Source organism: Myzus persicae, unplaced genomic scaffold, assembly GCF_001856785.1.
Source record: "Myzus persicae strain clone G006 unplaced genomic scaffold, MPER_G0061.0, whole genome shotgun sequence".
Classification (NCBI taxonomy): domain Eukaryota; kingdom Metazoa; phylum Arthropoda; class Insecta; order Hemiptera; family Aphididae; genus Myzus; species Myzus persicae.
Genome location: NW_019102023.1, coordinates 311,308 through 325,612, shown reverse-complemented (window position 1 = coordinate 325,612; position 14,305 = coordinate 311,308). Strand labels below are relative to the sequence as shown.

At 28.9% G+C, this 14,305-nt stretch overlaps 3 protein-coding genes across 7 annotated transcripts; 2 read left to right on the top strand and 1 right to left on the bottom strand.

The window, feature by feature from the left end:
- Nucleotides 1–116: 116 nt before the first annotated feature.
- LOC111031028 (zinc finger protein 569-like) lies at nucleotides 117–4,093 on the top strand. Of its 2 annotated transcripts, none has more exons than XM_022310812.1 (2): nucleotides 117–326; nucleotides 1,924–4,093. In XM_022310812.1, exon 2 carries the CDS (start codon nucleotides 1,946–1,948, stop codon nucleotides 3,668–3,670), a length of 1,725 nt encoding a protein of 574 aa, XP_022166504.1. In that variant the 5' UTR covers nucleotides 117–326; nucleotides 1,924–1,945; the 3' UTR covers nucleotides 3,671–4,093. The 2 variants fall into 2 exon arrangements, with proteins under 2 accessions (XP_022166504.1, XP_022166503.1); XM_022310811.1 differs by having other exon boundaries at nucleotides 118–529.
- A 32-nt stretch (nucleotides 4,094–4,125) lies between these two features.
- LOC111031026 (nuclear fragile X mental retardation-interacting protein 1-like) lies at nucleotides 4,126–9,079 on the bottom strand. The gene is made up of 6 exons (XM_022310810.1): nucleotides 8,839–9,079; nucleotides 6,740–7,826; nucleotides 6,211–6,338; nucleotides 6,018–6,125; nucleotides 4,399–4,874; nucleotides 4,126–4,334 (listed from the first exon to the last, which is right to left on the bottom strand). The coding sequence occupies exons 2-6, from the start codon at nucleotides 7,798–7,800 to the stop codon at nucleotides 4,233–4,235; spliced, it is 1,875 nt and encodes a 624-aa protein (XP_022166502.1). The 5' UTR covers nucleotides 7,801–7,826; nucleotides 8,839–9,079; the 3' UTR covers nucleotides 4,126–4,232.
- A 157-nt stretch (nucleotides 9,080–9,236) lies between these two features.
- On the top strand, nucleotides 9,237–14,133 carry LOC111031029 (tetraspanin-5). Of its 4 annotated transcripts, none has more exons than XM_022310814.1 (11): nucleotides 9,237–9,571; nucleotides 9,655–9,788; nucleotides 9,853–9,973; nucleotides 10,835–10,908; nucleotides 10,982–11,056; nucleotides 11,136–11,234; nucleotides 11,311–11,439; nucleotides 11,520–11,570; nucleotides 12,500–12,649; nucleotides 12,812–12,940; nucleotides 13,906–14,133. In XM_022310814.1, exons 2-11 carry the CDS (start codon nucleotides 9,696–9,698, stop codon nucleotides 13,972–13,974), a joined length of 990 nt encoding a protein of 329 aa, XP_022166506.1. In that variant the 5' UTR covers nucleotides 9,237–9,571; nucleotides 9,655–9,695; the 3' UTR covers nucleotides 13,975–14,133. The 4 variants fall into 4 exon arrangements, with proteins under 4 accessions (XP_022166506.1, XP_022166505.1, XP_022166508.1 ...); XM_022310813.1 differs by having other exon boundaries at nucleotides 9,652–9,788; XM_022310816.1 differs by lacking the exon at nucleotides 12,812–12,940 and having other exon boundaries at nucleotides 9,652–9,788.
- Nucleotides 14,134–14,305: the final 172 nt, after the last annotated feature.

Genomic DNA, 14,305 nt, shown 5'->3' with positions numbered 1-14,305 from the left:
TGAAATCTAGATGGCGTTGTAACGCGACTTTATCTGTGATTGGACAAAAATGTCAGATAGATGATAACAATGTTTACAACGGATTGATAAGTTTTAATGAAGTTGAGACTTGTGAAGTTGCGAGTTCTGAAGCCACGGCACCACAGGGCCACAGCAGCACGAGTGGCATCCCCACCACCTTTCCAGTGTAAAACCACGAATCAGCGCACCCACGATTACCGCCGTACCATCAATTATTATTATTATTATAACCATCAATGGTAGCCTACCTGTCTACATAATAAACATTTTCCGTAGTTCCGTTGTTGAAAAGTGAAAACCGGAACGTAAGTCATTTTGTTTTTACCTGGACGAATGGGTTATGACTACGTTTGTTTTATTTCTAAAAATGTAAATGATTTTTCGAAAAAAATCCAATTTGTTCTATACTCGGGTCGTTGATTATTCATTTCGTTTTCCCTACGTGCCGTACTTAGAAATAACACCCACATCTGTAGATAATCTAATCACGTTAAGCCGAGACTTGAGAGTAAGTACCTGATGTGTCATGTACAGTGTGTGTGTGTATGACATATTGTGTTTGAGTGTTTGTTTATTTATTACAAATCATATTGCTCATGCAACTATTTTGAACCGACTTGAAGTCTACATGACTGATTCCATTTTCTCACAACTTTTCAAAACATTGCTGCCTATTTTGCCCGTCTTTGGTTTGATTGTTTTAAATTTCTTGAGTGGCTACCACCTACTTCCACACCATTATTATTTATTTGTATTCTGTACCTACACTCAAAAATATGAAATCAAAATCAAGTAATAACATTAATGTCATACAAATCCCACTGTATTTCATTGATTTGGTTAATTTATGGTTGGAAAAAAATCGCTTTGATGGTACACATCATGATTGAAAATGGACCAATTAACAATTAAATAAATAATTATAAATGTCATTGATCTCAGTGTGATTTTTAGAAACAAATGGTTTCATTAGACCATTCAACCCTATGTTTTTAAAATTGAGGTTTATGTTTTACATACTTCATCTTGTAGTAGTTGCCTCACACTTGTATTTATAGAACAAACTGTAATGTTTGCTTTTTCTTTCTTTGTGTCTTTCTTTAGAAAAGATTAAATGATATTAAGGTGGTATTCCTTGTATTTTTATCTGCATTAATTGCTAATAGCTTATGAATTTACAAAATTGATTTCTCACTTTTTCAATCTTTAGAATGTTTACATTTAATACTGGTTTCTATAATATTCTAGCATATTTTAGGTGTTAAGTTTGATTCATTAGTATATCTTTTACAAATCCTGACATTTGTTTAGGTTTTTTTAACAATATATCCAAGATCTTTAATTAAATGTCTAAAAGTTTGTTGATCTAAATCTATGTAAAATTATCCGCCATCAGGATAGTGGACTATATAAATGCTATGGTGCAAACGTATTGGTGCAGTATTTTTTTCACATCATTTTTGGGCGAATGAATTTTTTGTGTGTGTCCATAATTGGTGTATAGTTCACATTTTAATTGAAATCAATTTATTTTATATTATGTATGTCTTTTTTTTTAAATGTCATCTTTTTTGATTTGGTTGGATTTACATCCATGCCATTAATTTTGAACCATTTGATGATATGATTAATGTAAATTACGGATGTCATCTAAATTGTCTATGTATAATGTATATAAATGCATAACTCTTTTGTGTCACCTGTTTAAATTCATTGATCCTTATAACAGTAAGTCAATCTAGTCCGTGCTTTTTGAATGGTTCTTTTTATAGGTACCTTTCTGATTAAACCATTCACCAAAAAATTATCAAATATATGCTATTATCCAACATGCATATTTTATTATTGCCTGTCATTTTAAAATATTTTAATAAATGTTAATAAAAAAAAATTTATTTTCAGTTGGTATTTCTAGAAGAGAAAAATGCTTGCCTGTGCAGAAATGTCAAAAATGGACACTTGCGGCATTCAACAAATTGAGCTCAGATCAAACATTATTGTTGATGGTTTATTTTTTAACGAAACAAATATTAAATTAAATAGTACCAACAATCAAGTGATTCTATCAGATTCGTATATTGATCAAAAATATATTCCAACAGAGATTCACAACAAATTGGAAAAGGATGATTATGATGTTTGTAATGATAAATCAAAAAGACTTAAACCTAAATGTAAAAAAAGTCAACAAATGTCCTTAAATAAACTAAATCTTGATACTCACCTCGAAATTCAACTACCTATAAAACAGTCCTATACATGTACTGTTTGTCAAAAACTATTTCACTACAAATACCGATATGATGCTCACATACAAAGTCACAGTGTTGACAAACAAAAGTATAAGTGTAAAATTTGTGATAAATCTTTCACACGCAAATACCATATTAGCATCCATAATAGAACACATACAGGTGAAAAACCTTATAAATGCGACCTATGTAAGAAATTGTTTTCAATGAAACATCATCTTTTGTCTCACATCAGAACTCATACAGGTGAAAAGCCTTACACTTGTGACATGTGTAATGAATCATTTACCCGTAAAGATATACTGAGCAAGCATGTTCGAACTCACATAGGCGAACAGCTTTTTACATGTGTAAAATGTCATAAACAATTCTCTATGAAAACATACACAGGAGAGAAACAATATTTCTGTCATTTGTGTCAACAGATCGAGCCTCAATCAGATATGATAAACAACATAAATACTAATATTAATAATAGCTTTGGCTTAGAAATGTATGACAATGATAAACTTATTGAAACAACAGACATCATTGACATAAAATATGAAAACAACATAGAAAATAGTGACAACGAGCCAAAGATTCTAATGTCAGTATCAAACATGTTATCATATCAACCATATAATGAAATGTTGAATAACACTAAAGAATTTCAATCTGATGTCAAATGTCTGGAAACATTCTGTAGTGTAGAGTTTAAAGAAAAACCGTATAAATGTCACATGTGTCAGCAATTGTTTTCTAATAAACAAAACCTCGATTCTCACATTAGAAGTCATACTACAAAACAACCTTATACATGTACAATTTGTAAAAAATCATTTTTCTATAAGTATCGTTTTGATGCCCATATAACAAATCACAAAATGGACAAGTATAAATGTAAAATTTGTGAGAAATCTTTTACCCGTAAATACCATTTTGATACTCATTATAGAATACATACTGGTGAAAAACCTTTTAAATGTGAAATATGTCTAAAATTATTTTCACTAAAACATCACCTTATATCACATATTAGGACTCACACAGGCGAGAAACCGTTTAATTGTGAGCTTTGTAATGAATCATTTCGCCGTAAAGATATACTTAGTAATCATATTAGGATTCACACTGGAGAAAAACAATTTGTTTGTGATTATTGCGAAAAACAGTTCTCTATGAAACAATATTTAATAAGACATATGAGAACACACACTGGAGAAAAACCATTCATTTGTCATGTGTGTCAAAAAAGGTTTTCACAGCGATCTGGACTTGATTGTCATATACGAATCCACACTGGGGAGAAACCGTTTCAATGCAAGGTGTGTAAGAAACTATTTTCTAGAAGAGACAATCTAACCATCCATATGTCGACCCATTATTCAAGTATAGAAGTTGACTTTTCAAAATGATAAAACTATTAATTTTATTCACCATTTCTAGTCCTAACTATCTCAACCAGGAAACATCAAAACTTGCATGTTTATACGTAGGGAAATCCTTTTTATTTATACACATGTTATCTTATAATTAATCGTTTTATTTAATTGTTATGTAATTATAATTCAAATTTTATTCTTCATTGTATTAAATTTCATCACTTAGAAGTAAATTTAACAATTTATACATTTCAAGATCAAACTAAGTTTTAGTGTTCCGAGTCCCAATAGTTAATATATTACATTATAGTACCTATTTGCAATGTTTTTTTTTGATATTAAATACTGCTCGACCATAACATTTCTTCGTGATTTATTTAGCATGCACATTTTGATGTTTGTCAATTATGTTTTAATGTATATATATATAATATATTATTATTATGTATAGAGTAATTACCAGTGTAGTTTTAATTATAACAAATCTCTATGGTCAAATACAAATTAATTCATAATAATTGTAAATTAAAATAATAAAACACAATTATTTTATTCTAGTATGTTGGTCCAATAGAAAAACGAATAATCACAATACTTAAGCGACTTGAATTTTACAGAAACGATTCATGTTGCTTCTGATGTAACAAATACACTGAGTTATAGTGTTTCGTTCACTGCGCATTAAATCTCCCATCAACTAAAATCAGTTAAATATTTTTTGTAATACATTATACATGAGATAAGCTTAAAAATCTACTTACAGCTTCCAACAGAGCACCCTTTCTTTCAACAACTTCAGTTCGTGGTGTCCTCATTGGTGGTATTTTTTTGAATGGTTTCGATTCCTTTTTGGAAGTGTTCTTACGCTTTTGACCACGATCATTAGTGGTTTTTACACACTTTTCGTCTATTTTAGAACATACATCAATGTTTACATCTGTACTTACTGCTTCACAGTCATCAATTAATGTAGTGGAATCAACTTTGTTATTTATTAGTAAAGTAGAAATTGATTCTTCACTTTTCTTTGTTATTACAACTTCTTTTACTGGAGTAGAACATGGTTTCTCATTTTTTATTGATACATTTTTATTATCTGGTGATCCTGATTTTCTGACTATAGGCATTTCTTCAGGTGGTTCGTTGTCGCTTTGATTATCACTAGATTGATCATATTCCTCTAATAGTTTTAAAACAACTGGCTTATTGGTTTCTTCTAATTGATCGTCTTTAATATCTGCATGCAATTAAAATAAACAATTTAAATTATAACATTTAATTAATAAATATATTGCTCATTGCACACATTGGAAGTGATAAATCACTACATAAATACAATTAATTACATACAACAGTTTAATGTAAAAATCATGCTCAGAACCATCTAAAATCATTAGAGAGTAACCATTAAACATTTAATTTATAAAAGAGTTTAAACACAATTTTTTGAAAATTATCCTGTACGTGATTAATTATTACATTTTAATAATATTCAATACCATAAATCAAACACTTTGAAATTATAACGTATTATTAAACCACTATGTTATTTAATATTTATGTTTAAGAATACAAAAAAAAAATTGTATGATTTTAAAGCAAACTAAAAGAAAGTGTGCAGATAGGTACAGATTGGCTGAACATTATGTGACCTGTACATCGCTATAATGGATGTGTTAAAATGTAATTCAATGATATTTAAATATTTTATTATCATTATACACAATAAACGATTCTGAACAAAGATAGCCTGTCAGCCTATAATACAAAATATATATTTAATAATTATATTGCAATACAAGAAGTTAATTTTTTTATTAGTAACACGAACAGTTGATTTCATTTTTGCCGAAAACATTGAATTTGAAAATTATGCTGGTTAAAGCATGAAATATTTATGAGAAACCTTGCCGTACATTCATAGTAATCAAAATTGAATACGTCAAATAATTAAGAAAAATAAACCATGCCTATATAAGATGCTGAAGTAAACAATTGAAGCATTTTTGTTGGCATAAATGGTGGTGACAGACAAAAAAAACACATCGTTGTAAAATAAATACATTGCTTTGCTCAGATCTAAAACAAAATGTTAGGTACTAAGTGATTTTAATTAAAAGAATAGATACAATTTAAGAAAATTGTATATAGTATAATATTAATTGTAACTTTGACAATCAATATTCAGATACAGTAAAATAATATTGGAAAAACAATATTTTATCACTTAAAATTAAAATTAATTTAATTTAGGGGATTGCTTGTGGTGAATAGGGCCATTATTTTAATAAACTCAATAAGTGTGAAAAAAAAGTAATGCATCTAGTCTTTAAATTCAAGTTCTATAATTATACTGTAAATGTAATATAAAACCAATTACCAATTATCCCAGCAAAGCGTTTCAAGTTTCCGTTCATTGGTTCTTCAATAGGTTGTATAAATTCACCATTAAATCTTTGTCTTTTTCTGTTATTAAGACGTTTATTTCCTAAACACAAGGACACTAGATTATTATATATTATAAAAATTACAAATGTTTACTACTTCATCATAATAGATAATTTATCAGTTACCAGAATTCTTAGATTTATTATTTTTATTAAACCTCTGGAAATCTTCATCTGCTATACGTTCCCCTCTTTTATTTTTTTCATCCTCTACATCTACTTTTATTTGAATGGTTTCTTTAGTTGGCCATTTTCTGAAAATTGTATACTAATTGTTACAAATTTGATAACTGGAATGTTTTTCTATACTCTGTGCCAGGAATGAACATTACCGGTTTGCATCATGCAGACGGACAGCAGCGACAGGTCCGAGACCCAATTTTCCCCACTTTATCAGCAAAGGTATAGGTTGTATAATTGTATTACATAATTTTTTTTTTTATACTTAAGGTTTCAGTATGTACCATTAAAACTCAACAATTATATAATTATTATATAAATCATGGCATCAAATATTGCCGAATATACCCTGAAATTAACAAACTGTCGACGTTGAGTGGGGAATGAAGGATTCGGATGAGTTTTGGTTGAGTCACGGTAATGTTTTTGCCTGGCACAAGTAATAAGTATAATATACCTAAACTGCAATACTCACTTTTTTCTTTCCTCAATCCATTTTTGAACAGCGTCCGAGTTATTACTATATAACACTTTCTTATGCAGTCCTAATCGATGATGCAAATTTTGATGTTCTTTAACTGCTTTAGCATGTCCCACAAAATCACAATCGCCTAATTCACATGCTACTTGATTTTTATCTTTTTTAGATACAAAATTTCCTTTACTAGGAGACCCTTCTCTAGTGCGATAATTTTGATATTGCTGTCTTGGTTGAAATTGAAATCTATTACCATTTTGTGATTGCTGATATCTTGGATTTTGTTTGTTAAAAGGAAATCTTTGTTGTCCTAAAGGTCTAAAAGAAGGCCTTTGATTAAATTCATGTATAGGTAAATTATATGAAGACTGCTGTTGTGGATAACATTGATCTGCTGTTAATTTGTATGGTTGTTTCAATGATTCAGGACTTAGGGCTTGAGGTTGATATATATTATTTTGTGTTGGACTAAAACCAGGACTGGGAGAATGGTATGGAGAGCTCATTGGTTGATTGCAACTTTGATTGGCCAACTGAAATGGGGGTGCAACAGGATGGTTGAAGTTTTGAATAGGAGGTGGGTGGTTGTAGTTTTGAATTGGAGGACAATTGTTATAATTTTGAATAGGGGGAGGTTGTCTATAATTTTGATTAGGAGGTACATATATTTGTCCAGATGTTCTATAGGGAGGTACTGACAGTTGGTTGAAACAAGGACTAGCAGATGGAGGTGGATATTTAGGATTTGGCGATGTTTCTATATGTTTATTTTGGAGAGAAGGTTGATATGATGGTTTTGTTTGTTCAAAATTAGGGTTAACAGGTTGATAAAAAGGTGGAGGTATTGCAGTATCAGGAACTTGGTACGCATGTATTGAGTGGTTATGATGTTGTCGGGAAGGTTGATAAAATGATCCTGGTGGTGTAAACTGTTGGGAAGGTGATTGAAATCGTGGACCAAATTGTTGCTGTTGAAAAGGTCTAGGAGTTTGATATGACTGTGATTGTTGATAGGCTCCATTTGGTGTGAAAGTTGTTTGATTGTTTGGACGATACATTTAAGAAGAATTTAATCCAATAATTTCTGAAATAAATATTATAAATTATAATTTCAAACACAAAAGTTAGTAATAATAACAACAGTGACTTTATTTTTATATAACAATGTTTTTGGGTACATTATTCACATCATAAAAATATAAGACTTATGAGCAGAAATTGGAAATGATGGTACTAAAATGTATCTCTTTACTTAAAAATGTCAAAATATGCTAAATAGTACTAACATGTAACAAGTTAGTTTATATTTGTATTATTTGTGAAATTAGTATGTATTATAATTTATAACTAAATGTGATATGTACACAAAGGAGGGATGTCACTAGTGTTATTATTTTAGACCAAAAAAATTGTAGGGTAGTAAAATTTCCATACAAAGAGATTTTTTTATTAGGTTAATATGAAAAGTTAAAACAAAAAACAATAAACAAAGAAATAAATAAAAAAGAAAACAAAAAACATTTAATTTCAATAAACGAGCTTTTCCAAAAACTCTTAACAAAAAAAGCACGTAAAATTTGAAATAAGCAAAATATCACTAAAAATTGTAAATAGGTAAAAAATTATAAAAATAAAATGTTGTATGCATCGGGGAAGTGGATCAAATTAGTATCTTACTTTGGATAGTCTAAGACTTACTTAAAAAAAAGCATTTGCTACAACTTCCAAACCCTGCTTATGAGGTACAAAGCAAAATTTAAATACAGTTAAAACTCCTAATTCTAAATGTTTAGCATTAGAATAATATAATAATAATTGATATTATATTCAGTTTCACATTTATTAAAAATAATAGATGATAAATTGTTATGAAATAGTATTGGCCTTGAAATAAAAATAATAATAATTCAAGTTTAAGAACTTAAAAAATATTATCATAACTTATTCGAAATTGATCTCTGAGAAAAACAATAGATTATCTTAAGCTGTAGGTATAATCAGATCTCAATAGATTGATCGCAGTTAGATAGTTTTGAACACAGCAATAATCAATATTTTTGTAAATTATTTAAAGCATAAATGTATAACTAACTTACCTATATTATTGTAATATAAAAAAAATACCAAGTTTAATGTCGAACTGGATAAAAGACAGAATTTAAATTTAAAATTGAGTATTAACAATCAGCAACTGCAATCAGTTAGGCCGTATATGCTCGGTAGCTTACTCTAGGTTTAGTACAATACTTCAATAGTACTAATTGTTGTTACTATTCTCATCTGAACGGGCAAGTGCGCAACCGCGCAAAGAGTGAAGTCTGAACTCTGAAGCACGTGTTTGTGAAACACACTATCAGTAAATAATATCTTAGCCCGTGGTAATCACTCAGTTTCCCAAATCGCCAACCTTACGCGGTTATCAGATTTGTGATATGAAATAATCAGAGTTGCACTTGGTTGCACGGACACACTGATTTTCAACCTCATAATCAGAATAACAATGAACTTATTATTGTTCTTATCTCTGAAAAAAGTCTCAAGTCGTCTCAAGCTTTCAACTTGCTTTTTAATGCTTATTGCTTACTTATAAATTGTTGCCAGTGTTTTGTGTTTACTTTTGGTTGTTGTCAACCAGCAAATCGTTATGTATGAATCCAACAACTTTTTTCTAAACTTATTTAAAACTTAAGTCAATCGTATATTTCAATTAATATTAACTTATGACGACTACTAAAATGAATTATTCATCATTTTTAAACCTGATTGTCTTAATGTGCATTTTGTTTGATTTCTAATGGTTTTGTAACCTATCAATTATATTCATATTTGGTAAATAACTCAACACATTTAAAACTATTTTCACATCCATCTATGAAAATGCATTATATTAACTGGTTTATATGTTGCAGTAGTATTTTTTTTTATCAACATAATCTAGTCGAATTAGGTCGATATGGCTATTCAACAGAAGTATAGAAGAGAAGAAGTTAGTGAAGTTAGCTGCTGCTTAAAATATATCATATTCAGTTTTAATGTGTTATTTTGGGTAAGGTTTAAAATAAAATTGTTATCTTAACAATTATTTTAATATTTTAATTTTACAATTTTAGATGTTTGGTTTATCTGTGATGGCAGTGGGCGTTTGGGCATGGACAGAAAAAAATGCATTTAATAATCTCAGTAAACTCACACATTTAGCACTTGATCCTGCATTTGCTTTAATTTTAATTGGTAAGAAATACATTTAACACCTAGGTTATTAGTATAGACTGGCGTCCCGCTTTTCCTAATAATTGTGTGATCTACATAATATTTCTATACAACCATTTGGCCGCAAACGCAGGCCAGGTAGATATTAATATAAGTAAATAAAGAGTGCAAGTCTAAGTACTAAGGTAGTGTAATAATAGTACATAACCTACAGGAAGGGTATCCAAATAAACAGGCTTTGATATTTCATGAGAATGCTACAATTTGTGAGACATATAAGTAGTAACAAGCCATTAGGAGTTAGAACAACTATTAAATAAAATACAAAGTATAGTATGTTATAACACAGTTATAATAATATTTTACGCGGTAGATTATCGAAAAAGCTTCCACACCAAGATGTGCCCTCATATTGGGGCGTGGGCCGTAAGCATTTCCAAAACAATTACAGGTGTATGCAGCATTTGTGGGAATGATACTCTTATCAAGAGGGCTGGGAGAAGTAGTGAGTAGGCCTATATAAGAGAGCTCTGAACATCCCATATTTAGATGCATCTAACCTTTGACCAGATTCGCGAGACCACCTTCACTCCAGTCCGTCTTTTGGTTTTACTATTTTGAGCAGCAATTCGAGTCAACCGACTATTTTCTGACACTTAGAATGATTCACTATGTCGGTTATTTTGATACAACATAATAACTTCTCAGTTATCATGTTAATGTGTTTAATTTAGAGCATTTAAAATAAATTATACAATATACAAATGGTCTACGCTATCATTTCAACAAGCACACCTCATCCATTTCCTTGCGACGACACCTGTAGTCAGTAGATCACAACAGTATTCAGATGATGCATAATTTTTTTTTAAATTCTTTCAGGTGGAATAACTTTTATAATAGGTTTCACGGGTTGCATTGGTGCATTACGTGAAAATACATGTTTACTTGGAAGTGTAAGAATAATAAATTATTATATAAATTAATGAAAATTATGTATCAAAATAATATGCATTTTGTTTATTTCAGTATGCGGTTCTCTTAGCTGTAATTTTGATACTTGAGCTAACTGCAGGAGTATTAACATTTGTTTTTAAAGATTCTGTAAGTTAACTTTTTCCTCTTTTAGTAAACTAACTAATAAGTAAATATTTAAACATATTAACGAATTGATAAAAATTAGATTAAATCACAAGCCACTGAAGGACTTCAAACTTTCATTGTTCACTATAGAGAAGACCCTGATCAGCAGAATCTTATTGACTGGATACAGGAAGACTGGGTATCTTATATTTAATACAGTTTTAATATTTTTTCATAACGTTTATTATATATATATATTTTTTTTTTTATTGAAGTTACAATGTTGTGGAATCAAAGGTCCTGAAGATTGGGATTTGAACAATTATTTTAACTGTTCTTCACAAAAGGTTGGCAGCCGAGAAGCATGTGGAGTACCTTTTTCTTGTTGCAAACGTAAACTAAATGTAATCTAATATTTATGAGTTTATCAATCCTAACTGTGTAGTCCATACACATATTAAATAAATTCAATCATTATTTGCAGGAAATAGTAGAAAACAAACAGTGTGGATATGACGTTAGAAAAGAAGGATTTGTAAGTATAAAAATGGTGGTAGTTATTTATAATATGTTAAAACAGTACTAATTTATATAAATTATAAGACTAATACATTTTGTGTATAAAGTTCTAGTGAAATATATTATATTCTAGTACAGAGGTTCCAAAAATCGGGTCACATTAAGTTTTAAAATATTGTTTTTTAAATACAGGCTGATTTATCAAGCATGCTCCCCTCCTTTTTTCTTCAATAATGCACTTATTCAAAATCTTATCTTTTAATTTTTTAATATACTTTATACAGTAGATAATTTTTCTAATATTTTCGATGTATCAAAATCAAAATTTGTACGAGTAGTTTTTGAGTTATTTACCTTGTGTTCTAAGGATAGGAGGTCCATAATAATGAGTTAATAAGATATGAGGGCTATGGAGATTAATGAAAATAAAATATTGGAATGTCAATATTTTCAGAAAAATGAACTCAACCAAATTTTTTGAAAATAGTTAAATAAAAATTCTTTTTTTTTAACTTTTTACAAAACATTAAAATTTATTAAAACATGAAATATTTGTAGTTCTTGTCCCTGTGAATCTTATTTTAAAAAACCAGAATTATGAAATCTCCATTATTTCAGGGGATATTGCAATGATTAAATCCTCACGTGCCACCGTGTATAGGTAATCCGGTATTTCCGTGTAAATATATTGTACATTGGTGTTTGAATTGAGTTAAATTAATTAATTAATTGACAATTACAAGTGTATCTGTAACAGATGTTACCATAGCCCCAAAAGACTATGTTGTTGCAAATATCATCATATTGTTAACGTTTAAACATTTTCCATAGTGGATTGTACCATGAAAAGTTTGGGAACCTCTGATCTAGTGTAATCTAATAAACGCTTTTAATAACTATTAACATTTAAAAACTTCTAATATTGTCATATTATGACAATTATAGTATGCTGAAAAATGGACAAGCTTAAATCTACCAACGCAAACAGGTGAAAGAAATATATATGAAAGAGGTTGCATGCGGGCTGCTGAGGAATGGGTTGAGGATAATTTTATTGGAGTCTTAACAACAGTTATGACTGTCACCATATTACAGGTATTCGGTATTTCTCGCTAACTAGGCATGTGCTTTCTGTTTTTTGATATTTGGTTGTTTGGTGTATTTATTATTTATGTGCATGTTTGTTCTGCGTTTTCAGTATTTTGTATTTTCATTTTTTTTTTTTTTTTTCCAATGCTTGTGTGTAATTTTACATAGACCGACGATGTCGGAAAACGAGTGGACCTCATCATTAATGAAAAAGGATGTTTGCAATCTGGAGAAGAATGGTTAGAAAGAAACATGCTTTTTATAGCTACTGTATGTCTTATATCAGCTTTTTGTAAGGTGAGTTAGATTAATTAAAAATGTTTCAGTCCTAAAACAATATACCCTTTGAATAACTGAAAATATATGTTTATATATTAAAAAAGAATGCTGCTTGTTAATTAAAATGTTATATTTTATCTCCCTATTGAGTATGAGATAATTTTTGCACGGTAATTGTAATGAAAGTTCCTTAAAATACCCTCATCATTTTCAAAAAGTATATTAAATAATTTAATGTTAGTCTACAACACGGACAATTAAAATTTCACTTTAAATTCTTGTTTGTTATTACAAAATAGTTTAAAATGTTGTAAACTGATCATCCATCACCCCGGCAGTTAGCTGACCCATACAACCTAGAAGTATTATTGACAAAATAGATTTCATGAAAATAAAGACAAGGAATATGGATGTATACTGTTTTACAGTTTACTTGAAAAAGCTACAAAAATAAATTTTCTTTCGAATGTTTATTAAATAATACATATATTTATTTAATAAATGATTGTACTATATTTTTATTCAATTCAAGCAAACATTTGAAATAACTCAAACAATCTATCTTTCTGAGTTAACATAATATGTACATAACAATTAACAATTGTATTCTTTAATTTGAGTAAAATCACCATGAAGTTAGTGATAATAATAAACTCAATAAAAATGTAGCTATATTAGTGTTCGTACATTTTTTAATTTGTGATTATTGACATTATAATGTAATCTTACTATTTTTTTATTATTCTCTAATTAAACCGAGCACAAATCACCTTAAGATCTCTTGCTTATTATTTTAACTTATGAATTTTATAAGATAAATCTACAGTTGTTATATCTACAATTGTAATGTAGTAATGTTGGTAAACTATTCTGTCTGTGCACGTTTTTAAAAAATATTATTTAAATGTTTTGAATTTGGTTATGTCAGCACATTCATTTTTAATTTGATTGATGTGTTAATATTGTTTAATTTTAAATTTCAGATTTTAGGCATATGCTTTGCTCAAAATCTACGTGCTGACATATTTGCGCAAAAAGGCAAGTGGCACTAGATGGAATTCTTATGAAATGAACAAAAAAGATTATAAATATATATACTTTTTTAAGAGGTTTTTAGCCTAATCAATATTTTTTCATGACTAAAATAGTGATAAAAAGATTGTAGTCAAACTCTTTAGTGATTAATTGAATATGTTTGTATGAATTTTTTTATCCAATTTTTAGGTTTTCGATTAAGTTTGATTGGCAATTTTCATAACAATGTATCATTAATACCCTATTATACATCACACACTCACACATAACTAGATTAGATTTATAGACACCTTGGTAAAGTTATTATACTATTATTTAACAAAAACTAACTATACATTTATGTATAAA